The sequence below is a fragment of the Oncorhynchus tshawytscha genome, linkage group LG05, assembly GCF_018296145.1.
Source record: "Oncorhynchus tshawytscha isolate Ot180627B linkage group LG05, Otsh_v2.0, whole genome shotgun sequence".
In the NCBI taxonomy this organism is placed as follows: Eukaryota; Metazoa; Chordata; class Actinopteri; order Salmoniformes; family Salmonidae; genus Oncorhynchus; species Oncorhynchus tshawytscha.
In genome coordinates, this window is record NC_056433.1 from 42,617,965 (window position 1) to 42,635,567 (window position 17,603).

Here is a 17,603-nt window from a genome sequence, read left to right on the forward strand (position 1 = left end):
TCACCAAAAAATACAGTTTTATATCTTTATGTTTGAAGCCTGAAATGTGGCAAAAGGTCGCAAAGTTCAAGGGGGCCGAATACTTTCGCAAGGCACTGTATGTAGGCTTCTTCTAACCCATCGCTTTCTACTACATATAATAATACGATTAAATGATATCTTTACATTAAAAAACCAAAGCCTATCAGAATTCCAGTCATTCCAATAAATGTTATACCCCACTTGGAAATATGGAAGTATAGATTAGCCAAATTGTTTTACCCGAGCATGACCCCAAAGCTAAGGACTTTATTATCCAGCCCTACTCTGTTGTTTATGATTTTGTTGTCATGGAGGACTGATTGGACTCATTGATTGGAGTTGAAAAATAAATTATGAGCTCAAGGAATGGCATTCTTTGAGCACTACTGAAAAGTGTGATTTACGTGTAAAAAATGAATGCCATATGCTGAATTTGCTAAAGGCCTATTGTTGACCTTTTTGTTGGTGACACTTTGATGTCTTGATAATATGCAGCTGTTTAAAGGGTAAATCCACAGATGAAACAATAACAAAATGGTCGCCCTGCCTCTGTTTTGGTAAAAAGCTGAGGGATGGGCCTGGAGAAATGTAACCACTCTCAGATAAATAGACAGAGCTATGGATGCAAGGACAGACCATCCATTATATAAAAATAATTGTTTGTTATTACTGTAAAACAAGCTTATATTTTGGGTTCTCATGGAGTGTGACAGTTAAACTAAGCTCATGTGGGATTTATAAATTATATTCTTCAAGAATCAATGGGAGATATGTATATATAAATAGGGTTAGGGCTAACCCTAAGTGTATATAAATCCCAAAATGGATGTAGCAACTACAGATTGCCCCTTCATGTCTATCAAAAGTATACAAGTTTAAGCATGTGTCCATTAAACCTATGGATTTATTTATTTTTATCATAATGAATTAGATTGAGCAATAAAAGCCCCCCTTTAATTCCATAGGCTTGGATTAAAAGTAATCCTCAAAGTAATCATCTAGTTTTTCAAAAGTATCTGTTTACAATATTTTTGCTGGTAAAGTAACGGATTACAGTTACCGGTTTTTTGTAATCCCTTACATGTAACGGATTACATGTAATCCGTTACTCCCCAACTCTGATTATGGGGTATTGTGTGTAGATTGATGAGGGGGAAAAAACAATTTAATCCATTTTAGAAAAAGGCTGTAACATAACAAAATGTGGAAAACTCCAGGGGTCTGAATACTTTCCAAATGCACTGTCCCTCTCCTTGTATCCTTCCACTTCCCCCTCTTGCTCCATTCCAAACTTCCTCGCTCTCTACGCCTCGCTCTACTCCTGTTCGCTGCACACGGCCTCACTTCAAGGTTGGATGGATCGAGTGGTGCTCTCCACAGCTCCTGGGATTTATTAGGAAAACAACTCCTCCTCTCGACTTTGAGCACGCCACACCGTAAAAATGAAATGGCTCCTTTGTTGCTGAGAAGAAGAAAATAGGCCTAATATCCCGCTACACTCAAGTCTTCGTGGATTTGCCATGCATAAAATGTTGTAACTTGGTAATAACAAATTATGCCCCCTTCTTAATAAAGGGAAAGAACCATGCCCTCCTCTCTCTTTGGTTGTGATGTTGGCGCAAGGTAAAGGTGTCTTTTCCATACCATGTTAAAACGACAACAATGCTTTTGCATTTCTGCAGCGAGCTGCTGAGGGCACCCAGTTAATGCACCACATCAGTAGACGAACCAGAGAAGTTGGGGATGAGCGGAGGGAGGGAAGGGGGGATTGGAAAGAGGGAGATATGGTTCAGTGCCAGCACAGGAAGTCCTGACTGGGCAACAGCTATTTCCTGTGTACTGGTGCTGCATGTAAGAAGGGCTCGAGGTAGAAGTTGTGCCTAAGTATAGATCTAGGATCAGCTTTCCCAATCCCATCCCTAACCATTTCCATCAGGAGGTAAAAAAGGAACCTGACTTTGGATCAGTACTCAGGGCTCCCGAGTGGCGCAGCGGTCTAAAGCACTGCATCTCAGTGCAAGAGAGTCCCTGGTTCGATTCCAGGATGCATCACATCCGGCTGTGATAGGGAGTCCCATAGGGCAGCGCACAATTGGCCAAGCGTCGTCCTGGTTTGGCCGTCATTGTAAATAAGAATTTGTCCTTAACTTACTTTCTTAGTTAAATAAAGGTTCAATAAAATATATATATTTTTTAAATTACAGGCAACTTCATTATAGACCATAAGGGAGCCTTTAGGTAGGAACTACCTTTAACCACAGATCTAGGATCAGATGACCCTAACCATTAGACGGATGCCAAAATGTCTAATCTTGTGTACGTAGTTAGCAACTTCGGGGCAACAAATTATATACCACATGGAGAGGTTTGTGTGATTGCGATGCACCCTACCTTGATGTCAAAGTTGCAGTCGAAGCGCTTGATGAGCACGATGAAGGCACCAGTGAGGTTGTCCCGAATAGGGGGCGGGTCAATGGGTTCGCAGGCATTTTGGGGCCGTGCACCAATCAGAAAGCCCTGTGGATGTGACATCACAGCACAGTTAGAGCATCAGTTATGTGACTATCACTCAATTGAACAACACCCACAAAACAGGTCAAGTTTAGAATCATCACCACAAACAGAGGAAATGTGGTGGTGTGCATATTCATAGTTGGCTCTCCTCAGCAGAAACTGGAACCTAAATAAAAATCCACTGGAAGGTCAAACATCTAAAAATTAAATCCATTGGAATGGATTTGGAATGGAATCTAGAGAGAAATGGTGAATCTGCAGGCTAGTGAGACACTGAACAAAGAGCACAGAAATAAGAATTTAGAAATAGGCTAAACAATTTAAAATGGCTACAACTACAGCGATAACAGCACGGAGCCAGAATTATGTTTAAGTTAAGAAACATAATGCTTTATTCAAACCCTCCCTTGCCACGAGAGTAGTAAGGTAATGTTCCAAATGGCACCCAATTCCTTATTTAGTGCATTATTTTTGACCAGGGCCCACGGGTTCAAAAGTAGTGCACGAGATATCTAAGTCCCAAATGGTTCCCTAAGACTGATCAAATACACGGTAAAATCCACAGATGAAACAAACCCAAACAAGAGATCATATCTTGGCATTGAATTCTTCTGGTTGCCTAAAATGTCCTGTGCTGCAGGACGGGAGAGACAGAGAGGAGAGAGAGCGAGAGAGAGCAAAAGGGAAAGACAGAGAGTGTAGGATCAGCCCAAAAGCCAGAGACTGCTCAGAGTTTGGCTGGTACTGTTTTAGATAGCTAACCATATTGGCACCTGAAGTACTTGTGTCAGAATGCTATTTTCAACAGAATAACGGTGCCAACATGGACTGTGGAGTCCACACAGAGCACTGCATCAATGAAACCTAGCAGGTCCTACAGCTCTGGGAGTCTGGGACCCGCCTCGGGCATGACTCGGCCTGTCAGAACACAGCCAAAGGGGCAGGCCCAAGGCCGAAGCCAATCACCCGCAGGCCAGCTGAGAATGACAGAGATACTGTCCAATCACAAGCATACTTCCTGAATTTGAGGGCCTGCTGCTGTCCAATGACTGAGGTTCTGTTCAAGTGTTTCCATGTAGGGAGAGGTGTCCCGAGTGAGTGAAACGTTCATAACATTGCAGACAGAAATGTAATAAATAGAGCTGATATAATTAATTAGCTCCAGATTAAACGATAACCGTGTTATGTGGGGATATGTTGATTTTATCATATTTGTCCCGTTTCCTTGTACTATTAAATCCAGCGTCTTCATATCCTATCAGGTGCAGATGGTAGTCAGATTGTAGTCAGGGGTGGTAGGCTAGTCAGAGATAAAGATGAGGCCTATGTCCCAAATGGCACCATATTCCCTTTATAGTTCACAACTATTTTTTTTTTAGCCCTATGGGGCCTGGTCAAAAGTAGTGCACTATGTAGGCAATTGGGTGCCATTCAGGACACAAACAAGGTGTAAATTGCTGCGGGATTTGGTGGGGGTGGGCCCATGACTCGGCAGCTACAGTCAGCTGTGAAAGTGATGAGTTCATTTTAGTGGAGGAGCTAGAGTTCGCTCTCTGGAGCAGTGCCAGTACAGAGCGCTTCAAAAAGGACCCAGCCTTTCCGGATCATCAGCCCTTTTCATTTCTGTGTGAACACAATGCACGTTGACACGCACACAATGCTGAGACTGGTAAGTGTCCCTCAAGAGGAGGAACATTAGAAAGACCTGTGTGTGTGTGTGTGTGTGTGTGTGTGTGTGTGTGTGTGTGTGTGTGTGTGTGTGTGTGTGTGTGTGTGTGTGTGTGTGTGTGTGTGTGTGTGTGTGTGTGTGTGTGTGTGTACGTATGTCTAAATGGTACCTACACACCTATTGCAAGCTGCCATTCTCTCCAAATGACAGGAATGGAAAATGAAACAGTAAAATGTATAAAGCATACCATCACTTTTCAATAGGATGGATAGAAACTCCAAAAGCTTTTGTTGTTACATTCTTGATTTCATACAAAGAGATGGTGAAGAACTGGCACTGGAAGCTGTTATCTACTTTATCTGGACTCCTGTTTTCAAAAGGAAAACAGGCAAGAAATCTCCCTGGATACCTTCCGCAAAGCCTGCAATGACAATGCCACTGTCTCACATTTTCACATGGTTCAAAACAAGCTACAATAGCTCCCCCTGTTGGCAATGGACCCACAAAGAAACCCAGAGGGAAATCCCTAACCACAACTGTACAGAGCATTGTATAATTGAGAAGGAATTCAATAAAACACCTTCAAGTTCAACAACCAACTGTTAGTTCCAGATTTTGAATACGGGGCCAATGTTGGTGAATCATTCCCTAAACATATTCAATTCCAGGGGTGGGTTTTCGCTTTAGCATAGTGATTGAGTGTTCAGTGACTTTCCACTCTAGGGGAGAGCATGACTAGATTATGCCACCGATTAAGCCTTTACCCCCCTCCTAAACCACCACCAACACCTCCTCCAGGGGTGCTGTAGTATGGCTGCCCTCTGCTACTGTACACCCTCACCAAACTGTGTGTCTTTCGAAGGGTTTGGGATACAGCAAAATACTAATATCTCTTGGCCATTCATGAACATTGGACAATAAAGTAATCTTCCTCCTGCACTGTGGCATTGCATGGTGGTCGTGATACCTAATCAGACTTCGGTTCATACTATTTGAAATCTTTCAAATACTTTGAGTGTTTGCTCTAGCCTACCTAAGTTTAATCGAGCACAGGGCCTCCCGGGTGGCGCAGTGGTTAAGGGTGCTGTACTGCAGCCTCAGCTGTGCCATCAGAGACTCTGGGTTCGCGCCCCAGGCTCTGTCGTAACCGGCCGCGACCGGGAGGTCCATGGGGCGACGCACAATTGGCCTAGCGTCGTCCGGGTTAGGGATGGCTTGGTCGGTAGGGATGTCCTTGTCTCATCGCGCAGCGACTCCTGTGGCGGGCCGGGCGCAGTGCGCGCTAACCAAGGTTGCCAGGTGCACGGTGTTTCCTCCGACACATTGGTGCGGCTGGCTTCCGGTTTGTATGCGCGCTGTGTTAAGAAGCAGTGCGGCTAGGTTGGGTTGTGTATCGGAGGACTTTCAACCTTCGTCTCTCCCGAGCCCATACGGGAGTTGTAGTGATGAGACAAGATAGTAGCTACTACAACAATTGGACACCACGAAATGGGGGAGAAAAAGGGGTAAAAAGTCAACAAAAACAAACAAAAAAAAAGTTTAATCGAGCACAGATTAAGATGTCATATTATTTCAAATATCCTTCTTTCTTCACATATCTCTACCTAATCCAAGTGGGAAATGTCACAAATGCAGAGCATAACACAGATTTTCCCTGGTATCGACAGAAGAAAACACAGGAATAATTCATTTGCCTCCAGCTTGTGCTGTGTTGGGTTAGATTAAAACAAATGAATCGAGAGTCAGAGTAATAGAGTAGGTTTCATAGACACACTGCACACAAAGGTGTAGCAACTACACTGTTTCAACTGTACTGGACAATGTCTAGGCCCCTTCAATCCCATGATGTCATATGATACAATGAAACTATCAAGAACATAACAACTAAGCATGACACGCAACAATAATCTCACAAGTAAGGTTCATTTTAGACAGCACAAAAAAATGGTATCTAGGCTAGTAGAGCCAAACATATCTCATCTAGGAAATCAAGTAGTCTTGGCACCCAGAACCAAATCAGATTGCATACATTGAAACTAGTTCAGTGGAGTTTGCTCTCTCCCTCCCTGCAGAAGGGAGAAAGCTGGAAAAAAAACAGCTCATGTGACTTCTGATGTACACTACATGACCATGAGTATGTGGACACCGGCTCGTTGAACATCTCATTCCAAAATCATAGGCTTTCATTTGGAGTTTGTGCCCCCTTTGCTGCTATAACAGCCTCTTCTCTTCTGGGTAGGCTTTCCACTAAATGTTTAAACATTGCTTCCTTTCAGCCACAAGAGCTTAGTGAGGTCGGACACTGGTGTTGGGAGATTAGGTCTGGCTCGCAGTCGGCGTTCCAATTCTTCCCAAAGGTGTTCGATGGGGTTGAGGGCAGGGCTCTGTGTAGGCCAGTCAAGTTCTTCCACACCGATCTCGACAAACCATTTCTGTATGGACCTCACCTTGTGTTGTACCATTAATATATCCCTTCAACTAAGGGGCCTAGCCCAAAATGTGAAAAACAGCCCCAGACCATTATTCCTCCTCCACCAAACTTTACAGTTGGCACTATGCATTGGTGTATAGTTCTCCTGTTATCCACCAAACCCAGATTGTCCGTCGGACTGCCAGATGGTGAAGAGTGATTCATCACTCCAGAGAACGCGTTTCCACTGCTCCAGAGTAGAGGTCGACCGATTATGATTTTTCAACGCCGAAACCGATTATTGGAGGACCAAAAAAAGCCGATGCCAATTTTTTTAATTTTATTTGTAATAATGACAATTACAACAATACTGAATGAACACTTATTTTAACTTAATATAATACATCAATAAAAATCTATTTAGTTCAATTTGGTTTAAATAATGCAAAAACAAAGTGTTGGAGAAGTAAAAGTGCAATATGTGCCATGTAAAAAAGCTAATGTTTGAGTTCCTTGCTCAGAACATGAGAACATATGAAAGTTGGTGGTTCTTTTTAACATGAGACAATATATTCAATATTCCAAGTAAGAGGTTTTAGGCTGTAGTTAACATAGTATTTATAGGACTATTTCTCGCTATACCATATGTATTTCATATACCTTTGACTATTGGATGTTCTTATAGGCACTATAGTATTGCCAGTGTAACAGTATAGCTTCCGTCCCTCTCCTCGCCCCTACCTGGGCTCGAACCAGGAACACATCAACAACAGCCACACTCGAAACAGCGTTACCCATCGCTCCACAAAAGCCGAAGCCCTTGCAGAGCAAGGGGAATAACTACTTCAAGTCTCAGAGCGAGTGACATTTGAAACGCTATTAGCTCGCACCCCGCTAACTAGCTAGCCATTTCACATCGGTTACACCAGCCATTAGGCTGATAGGCTTGAAGTCATAAACAGCGCTGTGCTTGTGAAGAGCTGCTGGCAAAACGCACAAAAGTGCTGTTTGAATGAATGCTTACAAGCCTGCTGCTGCCTACCATTGCTCAGTCAGACTGCTCTATCAAATCATAGACTTAATTATAACATAACACACAGAAATACGCGCCTTTGGTCATTAATATGGTCGAATCCGGAAACTATCATTTCGAAAACAAAATGTTTATTATTTCAGTGAAATATGGAACCGTTCGGTATTTTATCTAAGGGGTGGCATCCCTAAGTCTAAATATTCTTGTTACATTGCACAACCTTCTATGTTATGTCATAATTACGTCAAATTCGGTCAAATTAGTTCCCAATGAGCCAGGCTGCCCAAACTGTTGCATATACCCTGACGCGAGAGAAGTGACACAATTTCTCCTGGTTAATATTGCCTGCTAACCTGAATTTCTTTTAGCTAAATATGCAGGTTTAAAAATATATACTTCTGTGTATTGATTTTAAGAAAGGCATTGGTGTTTATGGTTAGGTACAGTCGTCAAACGATTGTGCTTTTTTCACAAATGCGCTTTTGTTAAATCATCCCCCAGCGTTGCATCGATTATATGCAACGCAGGACACGCTAGATAAACTAGTAATTTTTGTATTTTCTTTTATTTCACCTTTATTTAACCAGGTAGGCAAGTTGAGAACAAGTTCTCATTTACAATTGCGACCTGGCCAAGATAAAGCAAAGCAGTTCGACACATACAACGACACAGAGTTACACATGGAGTAAAACAAACATACAGTCAATAATAATAGTAATATCATCAACCATGTGTAGTTATAACTAGTGATTATGATTGACTGATTGTTTTTTATAAGATAAGTTTACTGCAAGCTAGCAACTTACCTTGGCTTCTACTGCATTCGCGTAACAGGCAGGCTCCTCGTGGCGTGCAATGAGAGGCAGGTGGTTAGAGCGTTGGACTAGTTAACTGTAAGGTTGCAAGATTGAATCTCCCGAGCTGACACGGTGAAGATCTGTCGTTCTGCCCCTGAACAAGGCAGTTAATCCACCGTTCCTAGGCCATTGAAAATAAGAATTTGTTCTTAACTGACTTGCCTAGTTAAATAAGGTATAAGGTATAAAAAATAAAAAAATCTGCAAAATCGGTGCCCAAAAATACAGATTTCCGATTGTTATGAAAACTTGAAATCGGCCCTAATTAATCTGCCATTCCGATTAATCGGTCGACCTCTACTCCAGAGTCAAATGGCGGCAAGCTTTACACCACTCCAGCCGACGCTTGGCATTGAGCATGGTGATCTTTGGCTTGCTCGGGCCATGAAGCTCCCGACGAACAGTTCTTGTGCTGACGTTGCTTCCAGAGGTAGTTTGGAACATGGAAGTAAGTGTCAGATGATTTTAACGCGCTACGCGCTTCAGCGGTCCCGTTCTGTGAGCTTGTGTGGCATTCCACTTTGCGGCTGAGCCGTTGTTGCTCCTAGACGTTTCCTCTTCACAATAACAGCACTTACAGTTGACCCGTGCAGCTCTAGCAGGGCAGAAATTTGATGAAGTGACTTGTTAATAATAATGGGGCAGGAGGGGATGCCTACTGTGCTATTTTCTTAGTTTAAAAAAAAAAAAAAGGTAACTTTTTATTTTATACATAAAGTTGCTGCTACTGGCTCTTATGACCGAAAAGAGCTTCTGGACATCATAACAGCGATTACTCTCCTTGAACTGAACAAAATGTTTACTTTAACGAGTCTGACACGAAGGATGTACTGCTTTCCGGAGAACAGGCCCACTCCCTGTCATTACCGTGAAGAAAAGGTAGAGATACCAAAGGAGTAGGTCGGGGTGCCTTGTTAGGATTCGTAAGCGAGTAAGTAAATTGCCTTTACTATGGGTTCTATTGGACAAAGTGCAATCACTGGAAAACAAACTCGATGATCTATGGTCGAGACTATCCTAAGTCGTGGCTGAACGACGACACGGATAATATACAGTTGGCTGGGTTTTCTGTGAATCGGCAGGACAGAACAGCTATGTCTGGTAAGATGAGGGGAGCTGCTGTCTTGTCTATTTGTCAATAACAGCTGGTGTGTGATGTCTAATATTAAGGAGGTCTCGAGGTATTGCTCGCCTGAGGTAGTGTACATCATGATAAGCTGTATACCACACTATTTACCAAGAGAGTTCTAAACGATATTATTCATTGCTGTCTATTTACCACCACAAACCGATGCTGGCACTAAGACCGCATAAAACAAGCTATAAAGTCATAAGCAATCAAGAAAATGCTCATCCAGAAGTGGCGCTCCTAGTGGCCAGAGACGTCTCGTTAATCTTTGGTGAAATGCAGGTAAACTTAAATCAGTTTTCCTAATTTCCATCAGCATGTCACATGTGCAACCAGAGGAGAAATAAAACCTAGACCACCTTTAATCCACACACAGAGACGCATACAAGGCTCTCCCTCGCCCTCCATTTGGCAAATCTGACTATAATTATATCCTCTTGATTCCTGCTTACAAGCAAAAACTAAAGAAGCAAGCACCAGCGACTCGCTCAATACGGAAGTGGTCAGTTGATGCGGATGCTACGCTACAGGACAGATTTGCTAGCACCTACTGGAATATGTTCCGTGATTCATTCAATGGCATTGAGGAGTATACCACCTCAGTCACCGGCTTCATCAACACGTGCATTGACGACGTCGTCCCCACAGTGACATATCCCTACCAGAAGCCATGGATTACAAGCAACATCTGCACCGCGCTAAAGGCTAGAGCTGCCGTTTTCAAGGAGCGGGACACTATTCTGGACGCTTATAAAAAATCCTGCTATGCCCTCAAACAAACCATAAAAACAGGCAAAGCGTCAATACAGGACTAAGATTGAATCCTACTACACCGGCTCTGATGCTCTTTGGATGTGGCAGGGCTTGAAAACTATTACAGACTACAAAGGGAAACCCAGCCGCAAGCTTCCCAGTGACACGAGCCACAAGACGATCTAAATTCCTTTTATGCCTGCTTTGAGGCAAGCAACATTGAAGTATGCATGAGAGCACCAGCTGTTCCGGACGACTGTGTGATCACGCTCTCTGTAGCCGATGTGAGCAAGACCTTTAAAGAGGCCAACATTCACAAGGCCGCGGGGCCAGCCGGATTACCAGGCAGTGTACTCAGAGCATGTGCGGACAAACTGGTAACTGTCTTCCCTGACATTTTCAACCTCTCCCTGACAGAGTCTGTAATACCCACGTTTCAAGCAGACCACCATAGTCCCTGTGCCCAAGAATGTGAAGGTAATCTGCCTAAATGACTACCGCCCAGTAGCACTCACATTGGTAACCATGAAGTGCTTTGACAGGCTGGCCATGGCTCACATCAACACATCAATGCCGGAAACTCTAGACCCACTCCAATTCGCATACCTCAACAGATCCACAGATGATGCAATCTCAATTGGACTCCACACTGCCCTTTCCCACCTGGATAAAAGGAACACCTATGTGAGAATGCTGTTCACTGACTACAGCTCAGCATTCAACACCATAGTGCCCACAAAGCTCATCACTAAGCTAAGGACCCTGGGACTAAACACCTCCCTCTGCAGCTGGATCTTGGACTTCCTTACGGGTCACCTCCAGGTGGTAAGGGTTGGCAACAACACATCTGCCACGCTGATCCTCAACAATGGGGCCCCTTGGGAGTGCGTGCTTAGTCCCCTCCTGTACTCGCTGTTCACCCACAACTGCGTGGCCAAGCACGACTCCAACACCATCATTAGGTTTGTTGACGATACAACAGTGGTAGGTCTGATCACCGACAACGACGAGACAGCCTATAGGGAGGAGGTCAGAGACCTGGCAGTGTGGTGCCAGGTAAAGAACCTCTCCCTCAATGTGAGCAAGACAAAGGAGTTGATCGTGGACTACAGGAAAAGGATGGCCGAACAGGCCCCCATTAACATTGACGAAGCTGTAGTGGAATGAGTCGAGAGTTTCATATTCCTTGGTGTCCACATCACCAACAAACTATCATGGTCCAAACTAGAGGTCGACCGATTAATCGGGATGCCACCTGCCTCTCATGGCACTCCACGAGGAGTCTTCCTGTTACGCGAATGCAGTAAGCCAAGGTAAGTTGCTAGCTAGCATTAAACTTATCTTACAAAAATCAATCAATCAATCATAATCACTAGTTAACTACACATGGTTGATGATATTACTAGTTTATCTAGCGTGTCCTGCGTTGCATATAATCGATGCGGTGCGTATTCGCGAAAAAGGACTGTCCTTGCTCCAATGCGTATCTAACCATAAACATCAATGCCTTTCTTGAAATCAATACACAGAAGTATATATTTTTAAACCTGCATATTTAGCTAAAAGAAATCCAGGTTAGCAGGCAATTTTAACCAGGTGAAATTGTGTCACTTCTCTTGCGTTCATTGCACGCAGAGTCAGGGTATATGCATCAGTTTGGGCCACCTAATTTGCCACAATTTTACGTAATTATGACATAACATTGAAGGTTGTGCAATGTAACAGGAATATTTAGACTTATGGATGCCACCCGTTAGATAAAATACGGAACGGTTCCGTATTTCACAAAAGAATAAACGTCTTGTTTTCTAAATGATAGTTTCCATATTTGACCATATTAATGACCTCAGGCTCGCAGTTTTGTGTGTTACTATATTATAATTAAGTCTATGATTTGATAGAGCAGTCTGACTGAGCGAAGGTAGGCACCAGCAGGCTTGTAAGCATTCATTCAAACAGCACTTTTGTGCGTTTTGCCAGCATCTCTTCGTTGTGCTTCAAGCATTGCGCTGGTTATGACTTCAAGCCTATCAACTCCCGAGATTAGGCTGATGTAACCGATGTGAAATGGCTAGCTAGTTAGCGGGGTGCGCCCTAATAGCGTTTCAAACATCACTCGCTCTGAGACTTGGAGTAGTTATTCCCCTTGCTCTGCATGGGTAACGATGCTTCGAGGATGGCTGTTGTCGATGTGTTCCTGGTTCGAGCCCAGGTAGGGGCGAGGAGAGGGATGGAATCTATACTGTTACACTGGCAATACTAAAGTGCCTATAAGAACATCCAATAGTCAAAGGTATATGAAATACAAATGGTATAGAGAGAAATAGTCCTATAATTCCTATAATAACTACAACCTAAAACTTCTTACCTGGGAAGATTGAAGACTCATGTTAAAAGGAACCATGTTCTGAGCAAGGAACTTTCTTACATGGCACATATTGCACTTTTACTTTCTTCTCCAACACTGTTTTTGCATTATTTATTTGAGGCTAAATTGATTTTATTGATGTATTATATTAATATACTAAGTTAAAATTAGTGTTCATTCAATGTTGTTGTAATTGTCATTATTACAAATAAATAAAACATTTAGAAAATCGTCCGATTAATCGGTATCGGCTTTTTTTGGTCCTCCAATAATCGGTATCGGTATTGCCGTTGAAAAATCATAATCGGTCGACCTCTAGTCCAAACACACCAAGACAGTTGTGAAGAGGGCACGATAACACCTTTGTCCCCCAAGGAGACTGAAAAGATTTGGCATGGATCCCCAGATCCCCAGATCCTGCACCATTGCATCACCGCCTGGTATGGCAACTGCTCGGCATCCGACCGTAATGTGCTGCAGAAGGTAGTGCGTACGGCCCAATACATCACTGGGGCCAAGGTTCCTGCCATCCAGGACCTATATACTAGGCGGCGTCAGAGGAAGGCCACAAAAAATTGTAAAAGACTCCAGTCACACAAGTCATAGAGAGAACAGTCTGCTACCGCACGGTAAGCGGTACTGGAGCTCCAAGTCTAGGTCCAAAAGGCTCCTTAACAGCTTCTACCCCCAAACTATAAGAACAATTAATCAAATGGCCACCCGGACTGTTAACATTGAACACCCCCCACCTTTGTTTTTACACTGCTGCCACTCGCTGTTTATTATCTATGCATAGTCACTTTACCCCTACCTATATCTACAAATTACCTCGACTAACCTGTACGCCTGCACATTGACTCGGTACCGGCACCCCCCTGAATATAGTGTCACGCCCTGACCTTAGTTATCTTTGTTTTCTTTATTATTTTGGTTAGGTCAGGGTGTGACATGGGGTGGTTTGTTGTGTTTTTGTCCATCTAGGGTTTTTGTATGTTTTTGGGGTTGTTTACTAGTCTAGGTGTTTTGTATGTCTATGGTTGCCTGGATTGGTTCTCAATTAGAGGCAGCTGTTTATCGTTGTCTCTGATTGGGAACCATATTTAGGCAGCCATATTCCTTGGGTAATTCGTGGGTGATTGTCTATGTATTAGTTGCCTGTGTCTGCACTTATTCTATATAGCTGTCAAGTTTGTTTTGTTGTTTTGTAAATTTGTTGAAGTGTTCTTCGTTTCATTAAAATAGAAGATGTATTCACATCACGCTGCGCCTTGGTCTCATCCATACAACGAACGTGACATATAGCCTCATTATTGTTATGTAACTTTTTATTATATTTTTTACTTTAGTTTATTTAGTAAATATTTTCTTAACTCTATTTCTTGAACTGCATTGTTGGTTAGGGGCTTGTAAGTAAGCATTTCACGGTAAGGTCTACTACACCTGTTGTATTTGGCGCGTGTGACAAATACAATTTGATTTGATGGAAAGGTGGCATCCTATGACGGTGCAATGTTGAAAGTCACTGAGCTCTTCAGTAAGGCCATTCTACTGCCAATCTTTGTCCATGAAATTGCATAGCTGTGTGCTCGATTTTAGACAACTGTCAGGAACGGGTGTGGCAGAAATGGCCAAATCCTCTAATTTGAAGGTGTGCCCATATACTTCTGGATATATAGTGTATCTGGATTCAGGCCTCGCTCTGCTCTGCTGTGAGGAAATGGCTCTTTCTCCTATGTAGTGCACTACTTTAGACCAGAGCCTTATGGGCACTGGTCAAAAGTAGTGCACTATATAGGGAATAGGGTGTCATTTGGGATGTATCCTGGGAGTGCCAGCACCAATGCTCTAACACAGTGGCATAGATAGCAGCTACTGGGCTGTGCTGAAATGTAAGTAATGCTCCAGGTTAGAATATGAGTGCATGGGGTTCAGTCTCTAAGTAGGCTACCAAAAAATGTCCTTTTGTAAATGCAAGCACTGGCTCAGACAAAAACAACAAGGGATGAAAATACCCACACACTGACTAAAGCACAGGTAATGTTACAGGAATGTGTAACTTTTCACCATGGATTGGTTGTATAGATTTTGGCAGTAGATCTGTGGACAGGAAATCGGTCAGCATGATCTTGCTCAAACCAGCACAGAATTATTCAAAACGACTTTGTTTATAAGTTATTTGACGAGTTTTCAGAAAAGCAGAGACCACCTAAAATAGTCAGGAGCAATGGGCATTAGTTCACCATTAAAGAGATCTGTCATTATGTACTGGATGACTATGAGAACACAGAGATAGTCAGTCAGTCCGTTTAGGTCCAGCTTAGCTCCCAGTCTTTATCAAGACCTCACCCTCAGCTCCCTCCATGTTTCGCACAGGAAAGACGTGTACATAGCCACAGCCCCACTCCAAAGACGCAGGCTGAATCCAGCTACCACCCTCCACTTTCCCAGGCCACTCCCCTTCCTGCATCCAGAGCATGGACTAGTCACAGATCTGACATGACTGGATAGGAGAAATCAGGGGTTCCAACGCATAACCTACAGCAATCTATTCTTTTAGATCAGTGATTAGGCTACCCCCAAGGTAAACAGGGCCTAGTCTAACACCAGTTTTGCTTCCTCAATTTGGCTTGGTTTTGGTTGGCTTGACCAGTTTTGCTTGGTTTGTATGGGCATGTGTCGCATCATAAACTTTCCACAGGAAACGCTGGTTTCGATGTTCAGTCTATATTTAAGAAGAGTGGAAGTCAGAGGATGCCACTCGATTAGAATGAGGAACATAACATGAAAAACATACGGTTGCCATTCTGTTTACCCAAAAAATATAAAGGGGTGTTTAACACTTTTTTGGTTACTACATGATTCCATGTGTGTTATTTCATAGTTTTATGTCTTCACTATTATTCTACAATGTAGAAAATAGTAAATAAAGAAAAACCCTTGAATGAGTAGGTGTGTCCAAACTTTTGACTGGTACTGTATATTAGTCGACTGGTCGATTGTTTGGTCGTTAAGCAGTTGGTCGACCGAAATTGTTTTATATATATATTTATTTGTTATTGCTCTACTAAAACATATATATTTGTTATTGTTCGACTAAAACAATCTCAGTCGACCAACAGCCTAATGACCAAACAATCGACCAGTCGACTAATTGAGGTCAGCCCTAAACTCAATATTAGGAAGTTCCTAATGTTTTGTACACTCAGTGTATATGCATTAGTGATCATTTTTGATAATCAATTCACTCTGTTACACATTTTTTGTTTTACATTAGAATGCCCATCTCAGAAAAACTATCTCAAGAAAAAATGCCCCCGAAAATTGGATTCCATGCTTATCGTTCATATTCTGATGATGGTTATACTTTAACTTGTGTCAATGGCAGTGAAATGACTGGGTATGTAAACAGTCAACATATGGACCATTGTTGTACCCACCTTGAGTCCATCGCTGGGCAACCGGTACCCAAACCGTGCAGGCAGGTCATCAAAGTTTCCCGTTTTGTTGTCAAATGTGTACTGAAAGAGAAATAAGAATACAAATCGTATCATGAACTACTTGGTGGTGTTAATAACTAGAAGCTCCAAGCACAGAGACAAAATATGTTTTCTGTAAACCAGTGAGTCAGTCAGTCAGTCAGTCTGTCTGAATGTCTGTAGACCACGTCTGTCTGTTTGTGTATCTGTCCGTCTATCTGCCTTCCTGCATGCATGCCTGCCTGCCCACCCACCCACCCACCCACGCGCCCGCCCGTCTCTCAGTCTGCGGGACTCACGGCAGAGATGTCGGCCTCGACGGGCAGCAGGTTGAGGAAGGCAAAGAGCTGCACGGTAAAGATGGTGTAGATCTGTGTGGCGGACAGCATCAGCATCCCCAGGGAGAACAGCATCTTGCATTCCGAGCTGTGCCAGTCGACTGACACACACATGCACAGACTGACACACAGATGGACTGTCCCAGTGCTGGCGGCTCTCACACCTGCAGAGTGTACACACACGCAGAAACACAGGTTTGTCACTGTCTGTAGGCCTACATCTGCTATCCCAGCCTCCCACAGAACATAAAACAAACACACCACACCTGGGTTCAAATACCTAGGTCATTTCTGGCAATCTATGTTAACTTTGGTAATTTATACTTTAATAACCTTTTTTTCAGATATATAGTATTCATTTTTATATCTGTGTCCATAATGTCTATTAGTTTCCAGTGGATACACCATGTGATTTAAGAAAAAAAATTGCCTAATTAATGATTTGTTTTCTCTAATAAACAATGGAATAATTTTCCATGAACTCCAACTATTTACTTTCAACTTTCCAACTTTTTACTTTTTTCACAACTACCACCAGTTTGGCGCCAAAACACTTACAAAAAAGACAAATTTATATAAATAAAAGTGTGTAAAAAAAAAAAAAAGGATATCTCATGTTGAAACCCTCATATGAAACACCAATGGTATTCACCTAGTTGATAGTTTATATTTAGGCCTACTACATTTTCTGGAAATAAATACTGATAACCCATTTATTGTCTCTGCCTGCAAATTGTCCCACTCCTAAAAGGTAGGCAAAATGTAACTGAAGAGAAAGTGCAAGTATCCGCTCTCTCATCATTCTTGCTGCTTCAGATTCAGTATCCTATAGACTACCTCTCCTCTCCTAAGTTTTGTCTACACTTGGCACTTACATTCATTATTAAACATGCAATGAACTACACGGAGGGAAAAGTACACTGTGCATTCAGCACCACGGACAGAACTCTTGTTAACGGGTATGCACAAAAACACAAGAAAGAGAGCTCAACATTACATTTAAACTACTCAATCAGTGTGAGGAGTGAAGTCTCT

At 42.7% G+C, this 17,603-nt stretch overlaps 1 protein-coding gene across 3 annotated transcripts in view; it reads right to left on the bottom strand.

Annotated features, from left to right (window-relative positions):
• LOC112235962 (E3 ubiquitin-protein ligase RNF13) overlaps positions 1-17,603 on the bottom strand; it is an 86,211-nt gene that overhangs the window by 51,481 nt on the left and 17,127 nt on the right. For all 3 annotated transcript variants that reach the window (XM_024404521.2, XM_024404523.2, XM_024404522.2), the window contains 3 exons: positions 16,530-16,732; positions 16,192-16,272; positions 2,413-2,538 (listed from right to left, as the gene is read on the bottom strand). In XM_024404521.2, coding sequence (XP_024260289.1) covers positions 2,413-2,538; positions 16,192-16,272; positions 16,530-16,682 — 360 coding nt within the window. In that variant the 5' untranslated portion in view covers positions 16,683-16,732. The remainder of the gene's footprint in view (positions 1-2,412; positions 2,539-16,191; positions 16,273-16,529; positions 16,733-17,603) is intronic.